The sequence below is a fragment of the Choristoneura fumiferana genome, chromosome 2 (genome assembly GCF_025370935.1).
Source record: "Choristoneura fumiferana chromosome 2, NRCan_CFum_1, whole genome shotgun sequence".
Lineage (NCBI taxonomy): Eukaryota > Metazoa > Arthropoda > Insecta > Lepidoptera > Tortricidae > Choristoneura > Choristoneura fumiferana.
In genome coordinates, this window is record NC_133473.1 from 8802617 (window position 1) to 8824159 (window position 21543).

At 35.0% G+C, this 21543-nt stretch overlaps 1 protein-coding gene across 1 annotated transcript in view; it reads left to right on the forward strand.

Moving 5' to 3' along the window:
* The first annotated feature begins 963 nt into the window (after positions 1-963).
* The window catches only part of LOC141442472 (uncharacterized), a 52413-nt gene continuing 31833 nt past the window's right edge, over positions 964-21543 (forward strand). The window contains exons 1-2 of the mRNA XM_074107488.1: positions 964-1650; positions 20407-20617. Of these exons, the coding sequence (XP_073963589.1) occupies positions 1550-1650; positions 20407-20617 (312 nt within the window). The 5' untranslated portion in view covers positions 964-1549. The remainder of the gene's footprint in view (positions 1651-20406; positions 20618-21543) is intronic.

Consider the following 21543-nt stretch of genomic DNA (forward strand, 5'->3'; position numbering starts at 1 on the left):
GTGGGTATTAGTACCTATAGAGAAAAAGAGTAGCAACTCTATGGCCAAATTTGCATGTATGGTAACAAGCGCTAACTGGTGACTGGGGGTAGTACTAAATCTGACATAATACACACATGCACATGCATGCATACAACAAGCTTGACGTCCATAAAGCCCAGCAGGGCTACGCTACGACAAAAAACCTGAAACTCGAAGTTCGTGTCGTGCGGTCCCTCTGACACTTATACTATTTAATACGAGAGCGAGAGGGACGGTACTATACGAACTTCGAGTTTCGAGTTTCGAAGTAGACCTTCAGTTTAGACCTGTAAGAAAAATTGCGCAAGTTGCTACATCGCAAGGCCGGAAAGCAAATAAGTATATGGTAGTATTAAAGAATATATCCATAACTACAAAAAACTTCGCGCTACCATATGTCCAACTATTGTAGTTATGTCACTATAACGGCAACCGGTAGTTGCTTGAAATATATATTCACAGAATATTAATTTGTATATTTATTCATCATCATCCCAGCCTATATACGTCCCACTGCTGGGCACAGGCCTCCTCTCAGAACAAGAGGGGATATTCATTCACTTTAAAAATAAATAATTAAATTAAAATGAAATAAATATTTAAGGGGGGCTCCCATACAACAAACTTGTTTTTTTTTTGCCGTTTTTTGCTAATGTGAATTTCTAATGTTGTATAGGTACGCACGCGGGAGTCCGAGTCGCACGCACTGGCCGTTTTTTTTTATTTTGCCTGTGCGAAGCCGGGGCCGGTCGCTAGTTTTATTATAAAAATCAAAGAATATTTTCTGTGTAAATTGTGAAATGGCCTATAAAATTGAGTGTGGTGGATGGAGGATAATGCGTTAATCGAGTTCCTGCAAACTAAAACATCGTTTTTTATTAGTAGCTTAAACGTCTTGAATGACGATAGAATGTTTATTTTAAAAAATGGCTTCTTCAAGCGTCAGTTCAATTAGTTCAGTCAGTTCAGTTGATGTTTGGCAAGCGGGTTGTTGAAGCGGATGTAAACTTCGTGATTTTCAAATAATTTAAGAGATATTGTTGTTTTTAATACAATTATGGACTAAAATAAAAACCTAAAGAAAGTTTGCTGTATCCATATATAAACTATTAAGTATTAACGCGATCAAACGTGAATTATTGTGAATGTGATGTGATGGCTATAAACTGTTTCAAAACATTTTATCATTTTGTCATGTTTCTTTATTTATACGATTGTAGACGTACACCGTGCTGTGTGCAAAACCATCTGTAACTAGTGTAACAAGTGTCCTAAGCGTTTCCTGTTGGTGGGGAAAGGTGGAAGTGTCTCTGGATTGTTCCTGTCACCATGAAAGACGTGTCCAGGGATATAAGGACGAACAGTAGTTACTTTCTGATAGTGTTATCTCATTTACGTTGTAGTACTTGAGCACTGACTGATCTTTTAGTTTGTGGAGTGAAGGGGGAGTGGGTTGTGAGGATGCGGGAGGTGCGGTGAGTGCGGGAGCACCGTGGAGCACCTGGTGGGAAGCGGCGCGGGCGGGCTCATGCCCGGCGCCGCGCCCGCCCAGCACCCGCCCAACATGCTACAGCCCATGGAGGAGATGATCCTGCCACCCAAGCGACAAGCTGTTGTTGACCGATTAAGGTAATTTATATTTTTCTTTTTTTGCTATGTCATCTCAAACTCCAAACAGTTATTCTTAAAAAGCAATTGTACAAATAACTGCCAAATGTTCGAAGGGGTTTACAATATTTTCAACAAAAAGACAACTAAATTGATTGCAAAACTGGGAATTCTTGGCTCAATTTGTAGAAATATGTTTGTTAATAAAATCTGAGCTTACAATGTTAACTGGTTGATATTTTTGTGAATTAAATTCTATGTGAATTCCATAATGATATGAAATAAATACAGTACTTCAGCAGTTCTTGCACACATTTCAAATGAATGTATGATCTTTATAATATGGTGCTTTTGCTTTAATACACCAAAAATCCTCTACTTCTTTATTGTTCTTAAATTTGCATCCTCCATGCATGTCATGCAAAATTGACGCACATAGAAGTTGAGTTGCGTAGAACAACCCGCTTCTGTCCATACCTTCCTACGTGCATGTAATAAAATCAAAATTAAATAGCTTCAGTACCTGGCTGATACCCAGAGATAAGGTCAACCTAGATCAATATTGTTCACCTCTGAAAACTCTTCATAGCAAATTTCATGGAAATCATTAAAGCCTTTTCCAAGATCCACAAAATGCACATTGCTTTAACATGCATAAATTAAATGTTTATTTGGTACTAAAACACACAATCAAGATTACAAAAATAAATTAAAAAGAATGGCTTGTTAGTTAATAATGATTGATAAAAATAATTAGTTTGCAATTAATTAGTAATTAATTACAAATATGAGAACAAGTTTTCTATAAATGGTGTAGCCCAGGTGCTAGGCTAAAGAATACAATTAATAAATATAATTAGGTAAGGTAATAAAACTAAATAGGCTAAATAATTTGATCTTTTTCTGTTTCTGTCATCACATACTATACCTACTAGGTACCATCAGCTAAATAAGTGGTCTACCAATTTTTAAACAAGTTCCTATCAAATGAATATGTTGCTAAAGTTGAACTTTCATGTTGACAGACCGTCTATTGGCATTATTGTTTTATGACATGCAAACGATTATCAAATTTAGGGTGGTAGACCACATATTTGGCTGATGGTACATCATGCTTAATATTTTTGCCAACAAATTATTGAATTATTAATACTAAGTGGTGAGTTACAGAATACAAAGAATATAATTAGAAAAAATAATATATTATAATTAATTAATTATAATTGTATGTGTGTTTATTATAATTATATTATATTATAATAGTGTTTTGTTTCTTTTCTTTTGTACAATAAAGAGTTTACATACATACAAAGATATTATCATTAATTTCAAACACAAATAAAAACCGGTCAAGAGCATGTCAGAGCATGCTCAGTGTAGGGTACCATAGTACCCGACTTTGCCTTATAATTTTCTCAACTTCTGTGATTTTTTCAAATTTTTTAGATGTGCGGTTCAAAAGTTAGAGGGAAGACACATTTTTGTGAAGTTTCGGAGTGAATATCCAAAAATATTTACTTTATCAAAAAATGGTTTTGCAAACCCCTATTCATTTTCAAATACCTATCCAACGATACCCCACAACATAGGGTGGAAATGAAAAAAAAATCTTTACATGGGAGGTACCATCAGCCAAATAAGTGGTCTATCAATTTTTAAACAAGTTCCTATCAAATGAATATGTCGCTAAAGTCGAACTTTCAAGTTGACAGACATATCTATTGGCAGTATTGTCTTATGACATGCAAACGATTATCAACTTTAGGGTGTTAGAACACATATTTGGCTGATGGTACCCTAAAAATTTTTTTTTAAATTTTATTATTTTACCGCTGTCAACGAGACTGATATGTATATTCATGCCAAAGTAAACCTTTCTAGTACTAACGGCCTCTGAGCTTAGCCGCAGACAAACAGATAGACAGACAGACATGCAGAAACTATAAGGGTTTCGGGTTCCTAGTTAACTACAGAACCCTAAAAAGATATATCTGCAAACTTCAAGCAGGTCTTTTATTGGAAAATAAAATGAATAACACATACTGTAATCATAAATGTGTTAAATAATAAGGAAGATACAAGAAAATGAAGTTTGCATTCCATCTCTTTCTAGCTATGCAAAAGGTTTTTAGGGTTCCGGAGCCAAAATGGCAAAAACGGAACCCTTATAGTTTCGCCATGTCTGCCTGTCTGTCTGTCTGTCTGTCTGTCTGTCTGTCTGTCTGTCTGTCTGTCCGTCCGTCCGCGGCTTTGCTCAGGGACTATCAATGCTAGAAAGCTGTAATTTTGCACGAATATATATGTAAAGTATGCCAACAAAATAGTACAAAAAAGTAAAAAAAAATTTTTTTAGGGTTCCTCCCATACATTAAGTGGGGGTGATTTTTTTTTCTCATCGAACCCTATAGTGTGGGGTATCGTTGGATAGATCTTTTAAAACCAATAGGGGTACGAATACGATTTTTCGATTCATTCATATTTTTGCGAAATATTCAACTTTAAAGTGCAAATTTTCATTAAAATCGAGCGTCCCCCCTCCCTCTAAAATCTAAACTGGTGGATGGATAAATTTTCAAAAATTCAGAATGGTAGTAAGTATATCAAACTTTCCAGGAAAACTATAACAGCTAAGTTTGCTTGAGAATTATTAGTAGTTTAAGAGTAAATAGCAGCCTAAGGTATAAAATATGCCTAAACTTGGAAGATTCCGTATATAATACGAAATCCTTAGAAAAATATTAAGTCCTTAATTTTTTCGTATTGGCTACGGAACCCTATTTTGGGCGTGTGCGACACGCTCTTGGCCGGTTTTTTTTAAATTAGGCTAAGTGGTCATGTCCTTGGTATAGAAAACCCCAATAATTTCCGACATTATGACCATAAAAAAATCATTACTCGAATTGGGATGCACCAAAATAAATAACCTATAGTTTTTATTTTATTTTTGGAAAGAATAGGATATTTTAAGATACCATTTTCATTGATTTTGAATTCGGATGAGTATTTAATTTTTTATAACTTTTTTACGAAGTACGCTGGATGACGTCACAGTGAGACAGCCACGTTCCATTGGCTAGAAAAATTCAGGTCGTCCAAAACATAATCTGTGGCATTACAATTTGACAATAATTCAAGCACGGCTTAGGGTCCTAAATGAACTATGACAAATAGTTTTATTTATTTCTCGTCATTTAGCTTCGATTATTCCTATGTTTGTTTAATGGTGTGATAGTAAATAGCTATTTTTTATTAAAATCTGATATTTAAATTATTTTGTATTTACTTGTAACGACGTGATTTAATAATTTAATTTGTAAAAATACAATGGAAATACTCGTATACATTTCGGACTTTACGATAAATGACAACTGTTTAAAGCCGGGTGCGCATCATGTGATTAAAGTTCTATCTTTGTCACATTTTTGGAATCTGATTTCTAAATACGCTTCACAAAGTCTATTTCTCCAAATGGTTTTCGATTTATTATATGTTGTCAAAAATTGGGACGTCCCGATTGCCGGCTGATACGAAGAGGTACTTATCAATGTCCAGCGCGCTGAAACGGTATGGCGGGCTGCAGCGGCAATATCTAAGGCGGCCTGCACACTTGTCACGACATTGACCGCTGCATGCCGCTACTAACGCCGGCCTGGCGGGCCCGTTGCGAAGCGAACGTTATGGCTTCGTATCGTAACGGCAATTATATAACTTGCCTATTGAAATGGGGACCATTGTTATATGGGCATTGCATAACTGGCGACTGCCATTACAATAATTACCTCTTCTTTAATTTTTACCTTGCTGTTACGTAGGCATTATTTACAAATATGTATGTGTAAAATGCTTCATTAATAGTTACAATTGCATAAGCTGTAATCGTAAACTGCCTGCCAACTGCGCAGCTACGCTAAGTTCGTAGGTACAGTCGAGTTCATAAAATTGTGAGCAAAAATTTGATCAAAAATATCTGAACACGACTCTATTGTTAAGGGCGTAGAAGCGTGATCAGATATTTTTGATCAAATTTTTGCTCACAAGTTTATGAACTCCACTGTACCTACCTACAATCTTATTAAAGTAAATAAACATAAAACATCACAACACAATCAAATAAATATCGTCGACAGAAATTGAACTCGTCACCTGTCGAATGTCGATCGCCCTAAATTTGCGATAGGTACCTACGTAGGTACAGCAACGTAATAATATTGTACTTGTACCAAAGTTACCTAACCTGTCGTATGTTATGTAGGTATTTGAACATGAGTGTTATGATATGAGTCATTTTAAAAACACGTCGCGCCAGGCCTAGTAACAAAATTATTATTACCTACCATCATCAATAACAGATAAGGAAACTGAACATATTCCTATATCTCAAGTCAAACCAAAAATGTATAGAACAACGAACACTGCAGTTGTCAAATGAGTACATACATTGCAAACGTCTGGCGCAAGTTATTGAGGCACGTTTCGTTTGTCGCTTTGTAGATTTCTTTCGCTACCCCAAAACAATGAACTGAATGACCACTAAGAAACCGTTCTTGTCAAAAGTAAGAAACCCTAAATCGTTAAAAGTCAGTTAATACAATGGCGTTAACGACAAACACTAACAATAGGGATATATCTGAACCAGCAAAGTTCGGCTTGCGATCTGGTTTTTTGCGTGAGTCACGGGGAGTTTGAATTCAACTGCAGTAACTACCATCAGTACCACTACCATGAGTTTACAGTGACTGTACTCGATAGCGATGGCGTAAATTATTTGTATGGAGAATTGAACAGCGCGCCTCTACAAATAATTTACGTGTTCGCTATCGAGTACGGTCTCAGTTCAGTACCATTAGTGTAAGTTTTCGGTTACAAAATACGTCTCGATCGCGTTCGCGTTAAAATCTCAATTTATATGGAAACACGACCAGTGCCTTTTCTATTCTATCTATCTCTATTGAGATTTTAACGCGAACGCGATCGAGACGTATTTTGTGACCGAAAACTTACACTAAGGGCACTGTAAACTCATGGTAGTGGTACAGCTCTCAGTGCTGATATAGCTAGAGCTACGGCGACAAACTGATGTTCATTTAAGCGTGTCACACACTACGCAGATGCGAATATATTTCATCTGCGTATAAAAACTTAACTATCTGAAACTGAAATTATAGTTTATTCACACTATGCAGTTACGATAATATCGACCGCTTACTTTCTTAATCTCGTATCTACCCGAATTGTATACAATAATTTAACACTCTATCGTACATAATATAAAGATGATTCTAAATTAATTTAATGTGGCCAGATACGATGTTGAGAAAGTAAGCGGTCGAAATTATCGTATCTGCATAGTGTGTGTGTGTGATAGATAATTCAGATAATTAAGTTTTTGTACGCAGATAAAATATTATCGCATCTGCGTAGTATGTGACACGCTTACTCTCCTGCTAGTGTAAGAGTAGATCACGAGTAGATGGAGGCCTAGCTTACGTCTGGCCTGCCTTAAGCTTCTTTTTCACCCTCCTTGTCTTGCGTGAGTTGTGAAGTAGTTTTGTTGAAAAGTTTCAATGCGCGCCCGTAGTGGACTTGTAGAGCCATGTTGTTCATATTTAAGTTCATGTTACATTACATCTACCAGTAGGTAGATTCTAATTGAGATGTGTATTCTAAAATTTTTAAATTTTCATATCGTCGCTCCCTCAGCACTATCGTCGTAATTAACACGGTGCTTTGTTAGATACCGCAGTTAACGTGGAGTGAGAGACGATAAAGATACAGGCTACGATATTTTATGCTGGTCTCAAATAAATAAACCTAGTTATCTCACCTTTAGTCATACAGTATCTTCCAAAAAGTATATTTCTTGGAAGGATACTGCCGGCTTTAAACCCTGCCTGGCGCTTCACAAAGTCTGCTCATTAGTGGTGATAACACATTTTATTTGGAATGTAACATTAATTTATTTGTTTTATTTTTGTCGAGTCGATACACAAGTATTCCTGTACCTGTACCCCTGCAGGTTAGTAGTTTCACGGATTGCATGAACCGTAAAGAATACTATACTGCGAAATCGTCATCAGTTAATTATAGAGCAGAACCAGTTTCATAAACGTATGTTTTCGTCAAACGGCTGGAAAATAACAAGACGATAAAACAAATCAATCCCCTCATTCTAATAGCAGAAATTCAGACGTTGGATCATATATTATGAGCCTACCGTAAAAGTATGAACATAACCTACAAGGTACTGTACCTACTATGCACTACTGCAACAAAACTAATAACCCTAAAATATTTGTTGATGAAATAAATAAATAAAATATAAATATTTTGACTGCAACACTAACCCTGATCAAATATCTACGTATTTCACCAAAAACATAGTACTAAGTAATCTTTTATTATTCTTTTTCTTAGACTTCTTGGAAAAACCAGAAACAGGATTTGCGTTAGGTACAATAAAAAAATAACAAAATATTTTTATTTAGCAATATCAGCTCTACTTGTTACATAAAATCCTTTTCAAATTACGATATGGATACGGTATAATGTAGTGAATCAGGGTGAGGTAAGTGCATACTTGCATAGTGGTTTTTGCACCGAGTGAAATGATGTTGGGCCTCCAGGCCAATAGCTAACGGGACTAGCTAAGCGGCCATACGCGGTGCATTAACGTACGTACAACTTCGACTACATTTTCTATTTGCATTGCAATGCAGCGTCTGAATTCCTTTATAGTATATCACTATCTCTCAGAAGTGTGACCAATTTAAAAGTATGACATTCGAGAGGAAATGTTACTAAGTATAGTTCTTCCAATGTTACTAAGTATAATATCTTCTATTAATATTAATAGATTTTTGTCGAGTCACGGTTGAAAGAGCATGCATTTTTGATTGAAGATAAATAAATATGAAACTCTTGAGAGTCTCTCTATGAGGACAGATTGCATCCTATTTACCTAGATCTCCACTATTTAAGTAATTAAAGAAAACAAAGCTTCGAACTAGGTAGATATCAGCGCTTTTATGTATGTAGTCGATGTAAACTTTCATCTATATTTTACGAAGCACCAAAATTATCCCTGAACGCTTGGTGTAACTATGAGGGTGCTAAAATTATAGTATCATCTATCGCATGATACTTTTATAGTCATGTGACACTTGTTTCAAATCGAATGGACGTTTTACTGCTCTCATACAGCACACGTGTTTCCAATCGAATTTTAAGTGTGCCTCGTAGGCAGTCTGATCTTACTATACTAGGTAATCTATACAATCTATACTAATATTATAAAGAGGAAAGATTTGGATTTTTGGATGTTTGTTACGAATTAACTTAAAAACTACTAGACAGATTTTAAAAATTCTTTCACTATTAGAATGCTAAATTATGCCAAATTGCCATAGGCTATATTTATTACAACCAGAAAAAATTGGGGTGAATAAACTTTTTTCATTTCATTTTTCATATGTTGAACTATTGTAGTTATGTCACTATAACTATTTTTTTATATTTTAAAAGTTGACAGAAATGCCGACTAAAATCAGATCATGTTACCCATACCTTTGTATTAATCCTTATCCAAATAAATAATTTAATATTCAAGACGGTTTCAATACCTGTAGATTTCTTTTTGAATTATTCGAATCGGACATTCCATTCAAAAGATATTACGAATTTAAAAATATCAATCAATCGAAAAAATGCATTTACTCTACGTTGACGCGCTCCGGGTTCGCGCGGGTCGGAGGTAGTTTTTGGGAAATAGAGCTGAAAAATGTGTGAAGTGCCCTAGATTAGAGACCTTTTTAGAGTTCTGTGCCCAAAGGGTAATAAAAACGGGACCCTATTACGAAGACTCCACTGTCCGTCTGTCTGTCTGCCATTAGGCTGTATGTCATGAACCGTGATAGCTAGACAGTTGAAATTTTCACAGATGATGTATTTCTGTTGCCGCTATAACAACAAATACTAAAAACAGAATAAAATAAATATTTAAGGGGGCTCCCATACAGCAAACGTGTTTTTTTTTGCCAATGCCTAATGTACCTATAGGTACGGAACCCTTCGTGCGGTAGTCCGACTCGCACTTGACCGTTTTTTTATTTTTTCCCGTGCGAAGCCGGGGTGGGTCGCTAGTATAACAATATAAAGGTTTTAGTAGCTCTATCTATGTACCAAGAACGGTAATATGAAATAGACTACCTACATAACTGACCAGCTTCGTTTCTTATTTAGGTATAGACTTTGTTAACATTTAAATTTTAACTTCACTGTCCATATGCCTACGAAACACATTACGTAACTGCTTAAGTTAGGCATGTTATAGCTGTATACACTTGTCGCGTCACTACATCGAAATATCGTGATAAGAATCTTGATAAAGTCCGGTTCCATAATCCACTTGTTATGAAATCCTGGATGCCATTTATTTACTTTAGTATAATAAGACTCGAAGACACTTTATTACAACGTTAAAAAATATCTTAGCCTAACCTAACCACCATTAACAGAACTAGTCTAGCCTAAAGTACTAACTAATGGCGTAAGTCTTCGTTGAAAGAAAGTAGACGTTAGGTTTAGCGATCAATATGTACGTACCAGCCAGTACATGGGTTGAGTACAGGGTCAATACTTTTGCGAAACATAATACATTCTCCGTAATAATAGTATAGTGATGGATGTGACAATCTCATTAGCTGACTAGAATTTTGTAATCTACATAATTTAATTGTATAGGTTCAAATAGCATTTTATGTGTGCACTTCATTTTCTGGGCAACTTTTCGTGGGAGACAAGGTATAGTCGATCAAGAAATTGGTTTACCACCCTACGGTTTAATTAATGTCATATGTAGCGCTTAAAACGTCAAAGCCTATTTTCACTCACAAGTCAATATGGTTATGGTTTTATTTCTGAAGTAGGAACTGTCATTAAAATTGTTAAAGCACTTTCTTGGTCGACTATACACCCGCCCAAAGCTCGTTTCCACTACACTACATTTGGTACGTTTCTGCAAATTCCTACCAAAACAAAACCACATAATGCGAAACGTACCTACACGTTTAATATATATGTACTTATGTAGTTTCTATAATTAATATGGTCATCGCCTCTCATGTTTTTTGGCAGTGGGTTAAGCGCGCGTTACCATCTCTTATCGATAAGTGCTCTGTGACAGGTTTGGAAGTGAGTTCTGCGGAACGTTATTTTATCATTATATCGTCGCATTTTTAGGTTTATAAAAAATCACAATCCAAATTTACATTGTTGACTTGTTATTGTTAAGAGGTATTAGTATTATTGAATACTGGACTTCGCTGGGAAATGCTGAATTGATTGAAATGGATTCCGAGGAGCTAAAACTTTAACAAGCAACCCCTATTATACTAGGTAATCAGCAATGGCAATGTCTAGCGAGTAATAACCAACCAAATAAATTTAATATAACAAGTGCATGCATAAGTAAAATTTCTATTTTTGTTCGTTTTTTTCTTATTCATTTTGAAAGAAATTCCGTGTCAGTGACATAGCGTGACACTTGGGCCTTATCGGATGCGTTGTTTGCTAAGCGCGACAAGCGTAGGCCGGCTGGTCAATGAACCAAACAAAAACACACCTACGAGTACGGGTTTTAGTGCACCGAAGCAACCCGCGCTTCCCCGGCCGCAGCGTCACGCTGCTCATTGCCTTCTGTCCTCATTACCCATTACAGAGCGAAGAATACAACTTCTACACTACTTCGATACATTCGATACCATAAAGTGACCGAACCTCATGTTTCCGCGAAATTTAAATGCGGAGCGTTATCATTTTGTAAATAACTAGATTATCGTACGATCTATAAATGGCTTTGGGCATTGTAATGCAATATTATTGTTACTACCTGTGCTTTAGTCGTTTATGTTGTTTTTCTGAACACTAGATAGACCCAGTAGATAAATATTTAACATTTAGAAATGCGGGAAGATATTTTTCGATCATTGGCGCTCTGCATGTTACGAGAGGCCCGAATGCTGCGTTTTGTTATTTAAGTAGTCTTGAGGTACAGTAAGCGTCAGAGAAAAGTTCCTTTTCTCTGACGCTTACTGTACAGTCAAGGTCAAAGATATGTATACACCACAAAGTGACAAAAAGCGTAGTCATCTAAATAGTCATAAATTCGGCAACATAATAATGTATACAAATTAGTAAACATGGTTTGAGAAATAAGTATGTATACATATACAACAGTTGCGAAAATATGGACCATCAGTGGTGTAGCGGTATAGCACGCGGTACGGAATACCGAGGACCTGGGTTCGATTCCCAGTGATGGTCTTATTTTTCTGGTTTTTCTGTGCATCTATATTTCAGTTTGTATTTTCAATTTAGGTTTTACGGGATGACCGTAAAAGTAAAATTTGGAATTGAAATAAAAAATACAAAAAGATTCCAAAAAACCAATCTTAATGCGAAAATATGTCCTCATTTTTTTTTTTTTTTTGGTCCAATTTATGACAAGTGTAAACAAAAAAAGACGCCATTTATCCGACCACAGACATTCATTGATGTGAAAACCTAGAACCTATTGCCAAATAATTAATCTATTCAGTAAATCAATTAATTTATTAATTGAATAGATCAAAGTATTTTTGTCTATTTTATTATTTACAATACTTGATTTCATTCCAAAGACTGTTTATCTGTATATATATAAAAGAAGAAACTGACTGCCTGACTGACTTACAACGCACAGCCCAAACCGCTGGGTCTAGAAACTTGAAATTTGGACTATATGTTCCTTAATAGGTGTAGACGCGCACTAAGAAAGGATTTTTCGAAATTCCCTCGGGATAGGGAATAAATGGGATTTATATTTTCACTTCGAAATGACCCTATTTCAGTAACTATAATTATTAGAAACTATAAATTTGGCATGCACGTAGGTAATACTAACAGCTAAAAACACTTTTCAGGATTTTACGAAATTCCCACGGGATAGTGAATAAATGGGATTTATATTTTCACTTTTAATTAATGACCCTATTTCCGTAACTATAATTATTAGATACTTCAAATTTGGCGAGCAAGTAGGTAATACTAACAGCTAAAAACTATTTTCAGTATTTATAAAAATTCCCACGGGATAGGTAATAAAATGTGATTTATATTTTCACTTCAAAATGGCCCTATTTGCGTAACTATAATTATTAGAAACTTCAAATTTGGCATGCAAGTAGGTGATACTAACAGCTAAAAACGGTTTTCAGGATTTCTCGAAATTCCCACGGGATAGTGAATAAATGGGATTTGTATTTTAGTACATCACGGATCCGTTCATATCTTAATATTATACGACATACATACATAGGTAATCTTTCGGTGATAACCGGTTGCGGCACATCACTATTTATGAGACGCAAAAAACAGGTAACACATGAAACGTCATTTTAGTATCTCGAATTATGGGACTTTTACTAACGAAGCCGTTAAAGAACTTTAGTTGCATGCGTTCACATTTATGTTTTTGGTGGGTTACGTTTACATATTTCTGAGATTCTACGACATCCTAAGACGATATCACTGGTCTTTGCGTGTTTCAACAATAGGAAATCCTTTCAAGGAAATAAATTCCTTAACATCTTATTTACTGTCGTAAAGAAAGGTTTAAATCATGTGGATTTTTTATTTATTCTATAAGTAGCTATTGTAACATAACAACATGGTCTATAAATATAAAATAAAATAAAAATGCAAAAAAAATCTAACGAGGATTTGAACCCAAAACAACATTATGAATGAATATGACTCAATAGTTTTAATTCACTAAACCACAGGGCCATGGTAACTGACGTCAGATCGGACGAAATATTGAAACGCATTAGATACTTACCTACTTTAAGTTATTATTCCCCTTAATGGCGGCCTTAAGGCTTGGGCCAATGTACATTTAAGTTGGCAGCTTCATTGTTACAAAATCTGTTAAAACACGCAATGCCAATAACGTTGTGTTGTGACAGGTCAAAACATGAGACAAACATATGCAATGACAAATCTGCACTGTTTTCGTGAATTGTCAAAACATTCTATTCAAATTTGTTTCGTGTAACAAGACTGTAAAGTTGATTTTCGCAGATTTATATTTTGTATACATATTTTCGTAGCAGTTACTGAATCTATCTATATTTAATCACATAAACATGACTAAGTACAATATTTTGCATCATTTGCAGTATACCAATCATGTAATTTTCATTGTATAAAAGTTTTTGGTCTTGCCTTATAAATATTTATGTAACCATTGAAGTTTGCACATTTATTAGTATTTAGAAAGAAAGAAAGAAAGAAAATACATTTATTCACAACACAAGACACAACAATAGTATTAAGTACAAATAGACAACACGTAGGAAAGTATGTGTCATTGCGGTTGTGAATAGGACACTGGCTCAGCATAATGCTGAAGCGTTAATAATAAACACCCCAGCGCTGATTTTCAGCCAGCACCGTTGGTGACCCTCGGACCGCTACAAAGATATACTACACAGTTTTATTACTATACATAAGACTACATAAATAGAAAATTTGTAAACAATGAAACATATTAATTATTTTATGGCTTTATTTGGATGCGTATATATCTTTTGACCTTTTTATGATAACTTTTTTTTTCACTACTTAACTTTAACGCTGTTTTGAAGCTCATGATGAAAGTACAGAGTAAAGCAAGTGATCTAACTAACTTAAGAACTTGACAAAAGTGTAGTAACCGTGGAAAATTAATCTCTATTAATCGTGGAAAACTAATCTAAAATTAAATACATATTCCGCAACAAAATTGTACAATTCTTACCCCTTTTAGGGGTTTATTTACAAAAAAAACGATGAACGCCAATAATTTTTGTTTACAATAGATAACTAAAATTTAATATTTGTCCTCTGTAGTGATTTTGACTTTTGATACAACACTTAAGCCCTATTTGACCGCCTACGTCGAATTTCCTAAAACCCGTCCTTAGTGCTCGCTTATAGTGATAAAAGGGAACCCCGGACTCAAGCTCATAGTTCTAATACTTAATAATTTGAGATGTGCGTTAATATGTCAGTCGTAAGCTTGTTTATTTTTTACTAGATTTTACCGCAGCTTCGTTCGCATCCCATAGGAATTCCTAGAACTAACATCGTGGTCTTCATTTATATTGTGTGAAGAACACCCATCCAAAATGTAATGTCTCCAGGTATAGCAGTCAAAAATAATTTATACATGGATGTCGTGGAAATATTGCGGTAACAAGTAGCCTATGTTTTATTCGAAAGGGCCATCTACTCTACATATTATGTACAGTCAACCAATTTCATTCCTGTCCTGGGCCAACACGGAATCTTATAGTAAATAATTTTATTTGTATATATAACAAGTTTATCAAATGACGTAAAATGGTATCTCGACACTGCTCAAATCAAACACGTTTAAACGTGTTCGACGGAATCAAATTGGTTGACTGTACTGTCAAGGAAAATGAAACACGTACCAGGGTGGAACCTTTTCGTAACCAATTTCGCTATGATTTCTTTGGCAGATGTATTGGATTTCAACATGACATAAGTAGCACAGAGATTCCACCCTGGTACGTGATTCAGTTTCCTTGACTGTCCATACATACTAAATTTCATCTAAATCCGTCCAGCTGTTTTAGCCTGTAGGCGTAACAAATTCACATGCACACGCACGCATAAGCTCACAAATTTTTGCTTTTGTAATATCAGTAGTATTTATTCATCAACCTACCTACAGGTGACGATCAATTTTTATTTTTAACCGACTTCAAAAAAGGAGGAGGTTCTCAATTCGAGTGTATGTTTTTTTTTGTATGTTTGTTACGCGATAACTCTGCCAATTGTGGGCCGAATTTCAAAATTATTTTTTAGTTCTAAAGGACATACTTCTGAGGTGGTCCTATTGACACCAAGTTAGGATCTGATGATGGGATCTTAGAGAAATCGAGGACAACCCTCGAATTTTTAAAGCACACCTATAGCGATTTTGTCATTTTTAACATCAAGTCAAGTATTTATATTCAGAAAGTATCATTTGGCGAACTGGACCCTGATAAAGAAGACCGTAAACTCCAATTCAATAGAATCTGACAATCCTGTGGACACTTCCAGCCTACTAATATAAACACCGGGCTGCCTAAGGCTTTGTTGCAACAACAGGGACATATATAATCAAGTGTACCCACGATAGGGTGTCTTAAATATGTAGAAAATTGTCAGATTCTATTGAATTGTACTTTAGGTACCGGTACTCTGTTATAAAATGATATAACTATGGTGTGTTTGAGCTTAATGGAATCGATGTGTGCACTTTGGCCACAAATCACTAAAAACTATGAAAAAAAAATTAACAAAAAATGGAACCGACTTCAAAAACCTTGAAAATCCACTCCTGCTGGCTCGTGGTGAGGCACTGACTTCAAACTAGTAGAAAAATATTTTATAGGTTTTTGAAGTCTGTTCCATTTTTGGTTAAAAAAAAATAATTTTCAATTTGGTCGTTTTTTCGATTAATCAGTAGGCAGAAAATCGACATATAAATCAACTTTTGGTCGATTATTCAATCTGTAATTGTCACAGGTTTGCCGAATACTTAACCATAAGTGGTAGGTTCGATCCCCGTTCCGTGCAGATAATATTATGTATGAAAAATATTATAAATTCTCAAGTCTTTGGTGTTTAATATGTATAAAATACATATTGATAGATACATAGATACATATATGTGTACAAGTATGTACGTATCTATTTAAGACTGTTGATCTGTTGGTCAGTACCCATAACACAAGTTTTGCTTACTTTGGGACTAGAACAATTTTGGGGTCAAGTTACCCTTGATATTATTTTTTTATTTGTTTGCGAAAATATTTTTAAATAATTGTTTTAAAGTCACTACAATAATTCTAACAACAAAAATTTGTAATTAGTAATTATATAAATATACGAATAGATTAAAAGGTGAAACTTTGTATGGGTTCGAACTAACTGAATGCCAGCTGAATCAGATACATAACGGCTGCGAAATGTACTCTGCATAACAACTCATCTTCTGTGACATAGTCAATCTCCGAATCGTTACTCGACGAAACATTTTCTGTGAATTGAAAATCTGCTAAATAATAAATAATTCATTTACTTAAAAAACCGATTAAGTTTGGTCTTTAAACGGTTTCGGTATACATTCTTGTTCGTAGAAGTTCGATTTAAAAATGGAAAGTTTCCGTTTTACAATACTGACCGAATAAGTTATATTTTGAAAGCTTCTGAGCATTTTTTTACCTGGGACAAGGAATAAATAGGAGCTAATGTTTTTTTTTACATAGCTGGCGAAGTATCCGCATTAACATTGCTCAAGGTGACCGCGCTCGGTTGTTGCGGCTGACTGAGCATCGGTTGGAAATTACTGAGTTTATGTACCTATGTAGCTATGCATACATACCAGTATTACATATAACTAAACACGACAGTACAGTCAAGGGCAAAGATATCGACACGGTCAAAGTTGCAAAAATATGTATACACGTCTTTATGCACTTAACATTAAGGCCGTGTATACATATTTTTTCAACTTTGGCCGTGTCAATATCTTTGCCCTTGACTGTACTGAAACCTACTGGAGATACTTATTACAAACTAAACAAATGAAAGCTAAAGTTTAGACTTTTAGGTATTTAAAAGAATGTAAACAAACGGGAGCTGTCAAAAATGACAGATCCAGAGGTTGAGAACCTTTATGACGAGAATAAAAATCGAAAATGTAGCTAGTACTAATTAGGTACGCTATTGGACTTCTTATAATGATTCCATTTTATGTAAAAGCATAAAATCTGAACGTTGTTGAATAATCAATAATTATCACTGGTGAATAAAGTAATTGCTAGTCTTTCATTAAAATTTTGTGTGGTATCTATATCCTATCTACTAATCCACCACCGCAATACCACCCAAGTCAATATAATCAACGCTATTCACTAAACTTGGTTTTGTCGCAGGTGGCGGTGGAGATAGAACACAATCGTGGGTTTGTATTCTTTGAAAACACTGTACACGGTAGGAATCGAGACAGCCATCTTTCTGCCGTTTTTTGGGTTATGTCAGTTTTGGATGGATATCTATCTTTTGGCCACGTTTCTTCGACATAATTAAATAAGTTCACAAGCACATTCTTTTCCAATTTCCTGTCTTAGTTCGCTTCTTCTTCGAAGGAGGAAATGTAAGCAAGGAACTAGCCCGGCTAGTTCCAGGCTCGACATCACCCATGTCTTCGTAAAATACACAATTCCGTAACAAAATAAACAAATTAACAGAAAACAACAAACTTAACAAAGAAGAACAATAAATGAAATTTCTAAAACACAACAAATATCGCACTCGCATTAGATTACAACAAGCAATGGCGAATGTCAAACCGACAAAGTTAAAAATCACGTAAGGTGTTGCTACATTAAATAGGTACGACACTTTCTATTTTAGTCGCATTACATTCTGATTAAATAAAACCTTGCGTTTTAAACCTCTGCAAGATTGGGTATTTTTGGCGACAATTTAGAAATTAAAAATTAAATATTCATTTAACATGATAAAAATAGTTTTGTATTCGTAAATGTGTACATATTCAGAAAAATTAAGCGTAATTACATGTTATTAGAACTGAACGAACTGAAGTAGGTTGCTCATTTATTTTAAAATAATAAATATTGAACAGGAACCAAACATTGTCTCAGAAATAACCTCTTTAATGGTTTGTTTACATTCTTTTAAATACCTAAAAGTCTAAAGCATAATAATGAATTATTTTGGTCGTTTTTTGAACTGTGTATTTTTTTACATTATCGCTTATCTTCTTCCTGTGCTCTACTCTCAATGAATATTGAACACCAAAGTTACATTCACTCACACAATCAGCCAACTCAAAAAAATGCCTTTGTTTGTACCGTATAATACTATACGTATAGATATTATACCTATTGCTCAAAAAATACTGAGTGCCTAACTCGTATCAAAATACCTACTTGTGTGCATAATCCCTAGACAACTTGAAACACGAAACTGTTTGGACCCTATTTACTGCTTACAGGCAATCATTATCATTTGGTAACGCTTTACATAGATATTTAGTAAGATCGTTTTTAGGGGATCCCTTTGTTTCCCATACATTTTTTGTTCCGAATTTCGATGGTCAGAAATTGATATCCATATAATTTATAAACATAAACATCACTAGTCATAATTTTTGTTCAGTATAATGCTTATTAGCTCTAATAATAATGGCATATAATATTAAATTCTATAATCACAAAAGTCATACATTTTTAACTATAACGTTCAAAGATCTAACGATAATTATTCAGAAATAGTTTAAGCCATATATTTCACCGTACTAATGGTTGTTACTCATATCGTTTTAATGCCTAAAGTGTCTAGGTCTAAGAAATCAAATCCATAATATTGATAGGCATATAGATAATTACTCAGAAACGTTTCCAGGCATACATTTGAAAGTGCTAATTAATATAACTACAACTTTAGATAATATGACTAATAGAAATTATGTTGAAAAAAATTGATTTGTGCGAGCGAGCGAAGCGAGCGAGCAAGACTGTTCGGAGCAGAAGCGACTCGGATAGGTTAGGTTTAGAAGACTAAGGCGGGAGCGAAGCGGAGCGTAGCTCCCGCCTTAGCCTTCGATGTTAGTTATTTTTTTTATAGCAGCCCGGATAATATTGCTTCACATATGATTTTTGATCCTCGATGTTCCTATAAAAAAAGTTTAGAACTTTGATTATTATGCATACAACTACAGTTAGGTATACATTCGGTAGTTAAAATATTATGTATTTCATTTTTCTGATAAACAATTGAATTCATTCTTATAATTATTTTGAGTGTTTTTATTGAATTTAACATTATGACGTTACATGTTATGACTAACTTATCAGGTGACTATCAATCATTATGACCTGCGAAAAAATACAACTTACAACAATTATTATAAACTAGTTTGTTGACTTTAATAATATGGAATGGTATACGATATGGACATCGAATGTTTACTAACCAATTTTATGACTTACAATAATTATGACCTGCGAAAATCGAACTTCACTTTATACTGTTTAATGTTATGACTTAAGATAATATGACTTGCAAAAATTATGATGAATAACGTTATGGATTGTTAAAATCGGAGTTTAAATTTTATGGGAAACAATAGAGACCCCGATTTTAGGGTTCCGTACCTCAAAAGCAAAAAAAAACGGAACCCTTGTAGGATCACTTTTTGTCCGTCTGTCTGTCTGTCAAGACCTTTTTCTCCGGAACGCGTGGAGGTATCAAGCTGAAATTTATACCAAATACTCAGGTCTACTGTCCCTCGGAGCTGTGAAAAAAATCAAACTTCTAAGGCAACGCAATCAAAAGATACAGCCGTTTATGCTGCAAATTTTCGACATTCGCAAGGGAATCAAAACCTACTTCCCGTGAACTCGGAATCTTGAAATTTGGTACAAAGCAACATCTTATAGCACACAGCAAAGAAAAATTGCGAAAAGCATAGTTTTTGATTTACATCATATAATAAAAATATTTTTAATATATTTTTTTAATAATTTGTACGGAACCCTCGGTGTGCGAGTCCGACTCGCACTTGGCCGATTTTTTTTTGTTTGCAAGTCTATAAGGTAAATCTTTATAAACATTTTCGTAAAATTGGAGACTAAAGCATGCTCTTATTTGCAGGCGAAGACTTGATATATATCGGCGACGGCAGATTGAATGCGTCCCGAGGTTCGACCAATCGTTCACTGGAGCCTGTGAGCAGCAGAACCTTGAAACCAACGCGCTACAGAAGCGTTTTCTTGAAGGCAAGGCCAAACGGCAGGCTAAGAAGAGCGATCGAAAGCCAGACTTGCCTTCCATCAGTGGAAATCTGCACAGTAGCGTTCATGTGGTAAGTTCCTCAAAAACTATTGTACTTAAATTTATGCGTTAAGTACAATCTTGACTGACGTACATAATTGTAAAGCAAAAACCGTAGTTACTTATCTAAACGTACCTAATATTGACGAGAGGCGCTGAACATAAAAAACATTTCGGTTTGATCGATGTACATACGTAGTAACTACATTTTTTCCAAAAAAGATCATTAAGATAAAGGACAGTTCGCGGTTTTTTTTTTTTTTAAATCTTGGGTTATTAAAATGTTTACCGCGACTTGTATTGGCCTTGTTATACCTGATGGCGCTGATGCGGAATGTATTTTACCTCTTTGATTATCCTCAGTTGCGTCGTTCCCGAGAATCTTTCCAAGTAAACAAGTCCTTAGGTACATATCGTGAGGCACGTGCCAGCGCTGCCTTAGTAATTAACAATGGCAGGGCAGCACGTGCGAGTGGCCCGAGCCGGCATCCGATCCGCGCCGCGTCACCGTCCGGATGCCACTCGACGCCAATTGACTTGACCCTCTAAGGCCACCCGCCATCACATCCCGGAGTTGTTGCTTACAAATACAATAATACCTACACACATTACTGCAAATGTAATTAAATACACGTCAATAAATTACATGAATTGGATATTAACGATGTTACGTGCTTTGTCGCTACGTTGTATACTGAATATTGTATTGTATATAATATTGTATACCGAATCTATTTTGGCATTCTGGTATGAAGATTACAAGAGCGAGCCTCCTAAATTTAACCCTCTGAATTACATTTCTGAAAAGGGATCTCCAAATGACTGTAACGTCTCAATGTCGCACGCAACTAACATGATGAAATGTTATTAAGCCATCGGAACTAACTCCTAGTAAAAATTAAATTCATTTATTCAAGTAACATTACGACTCATTTTGTTAAACAATTTATCTTAACC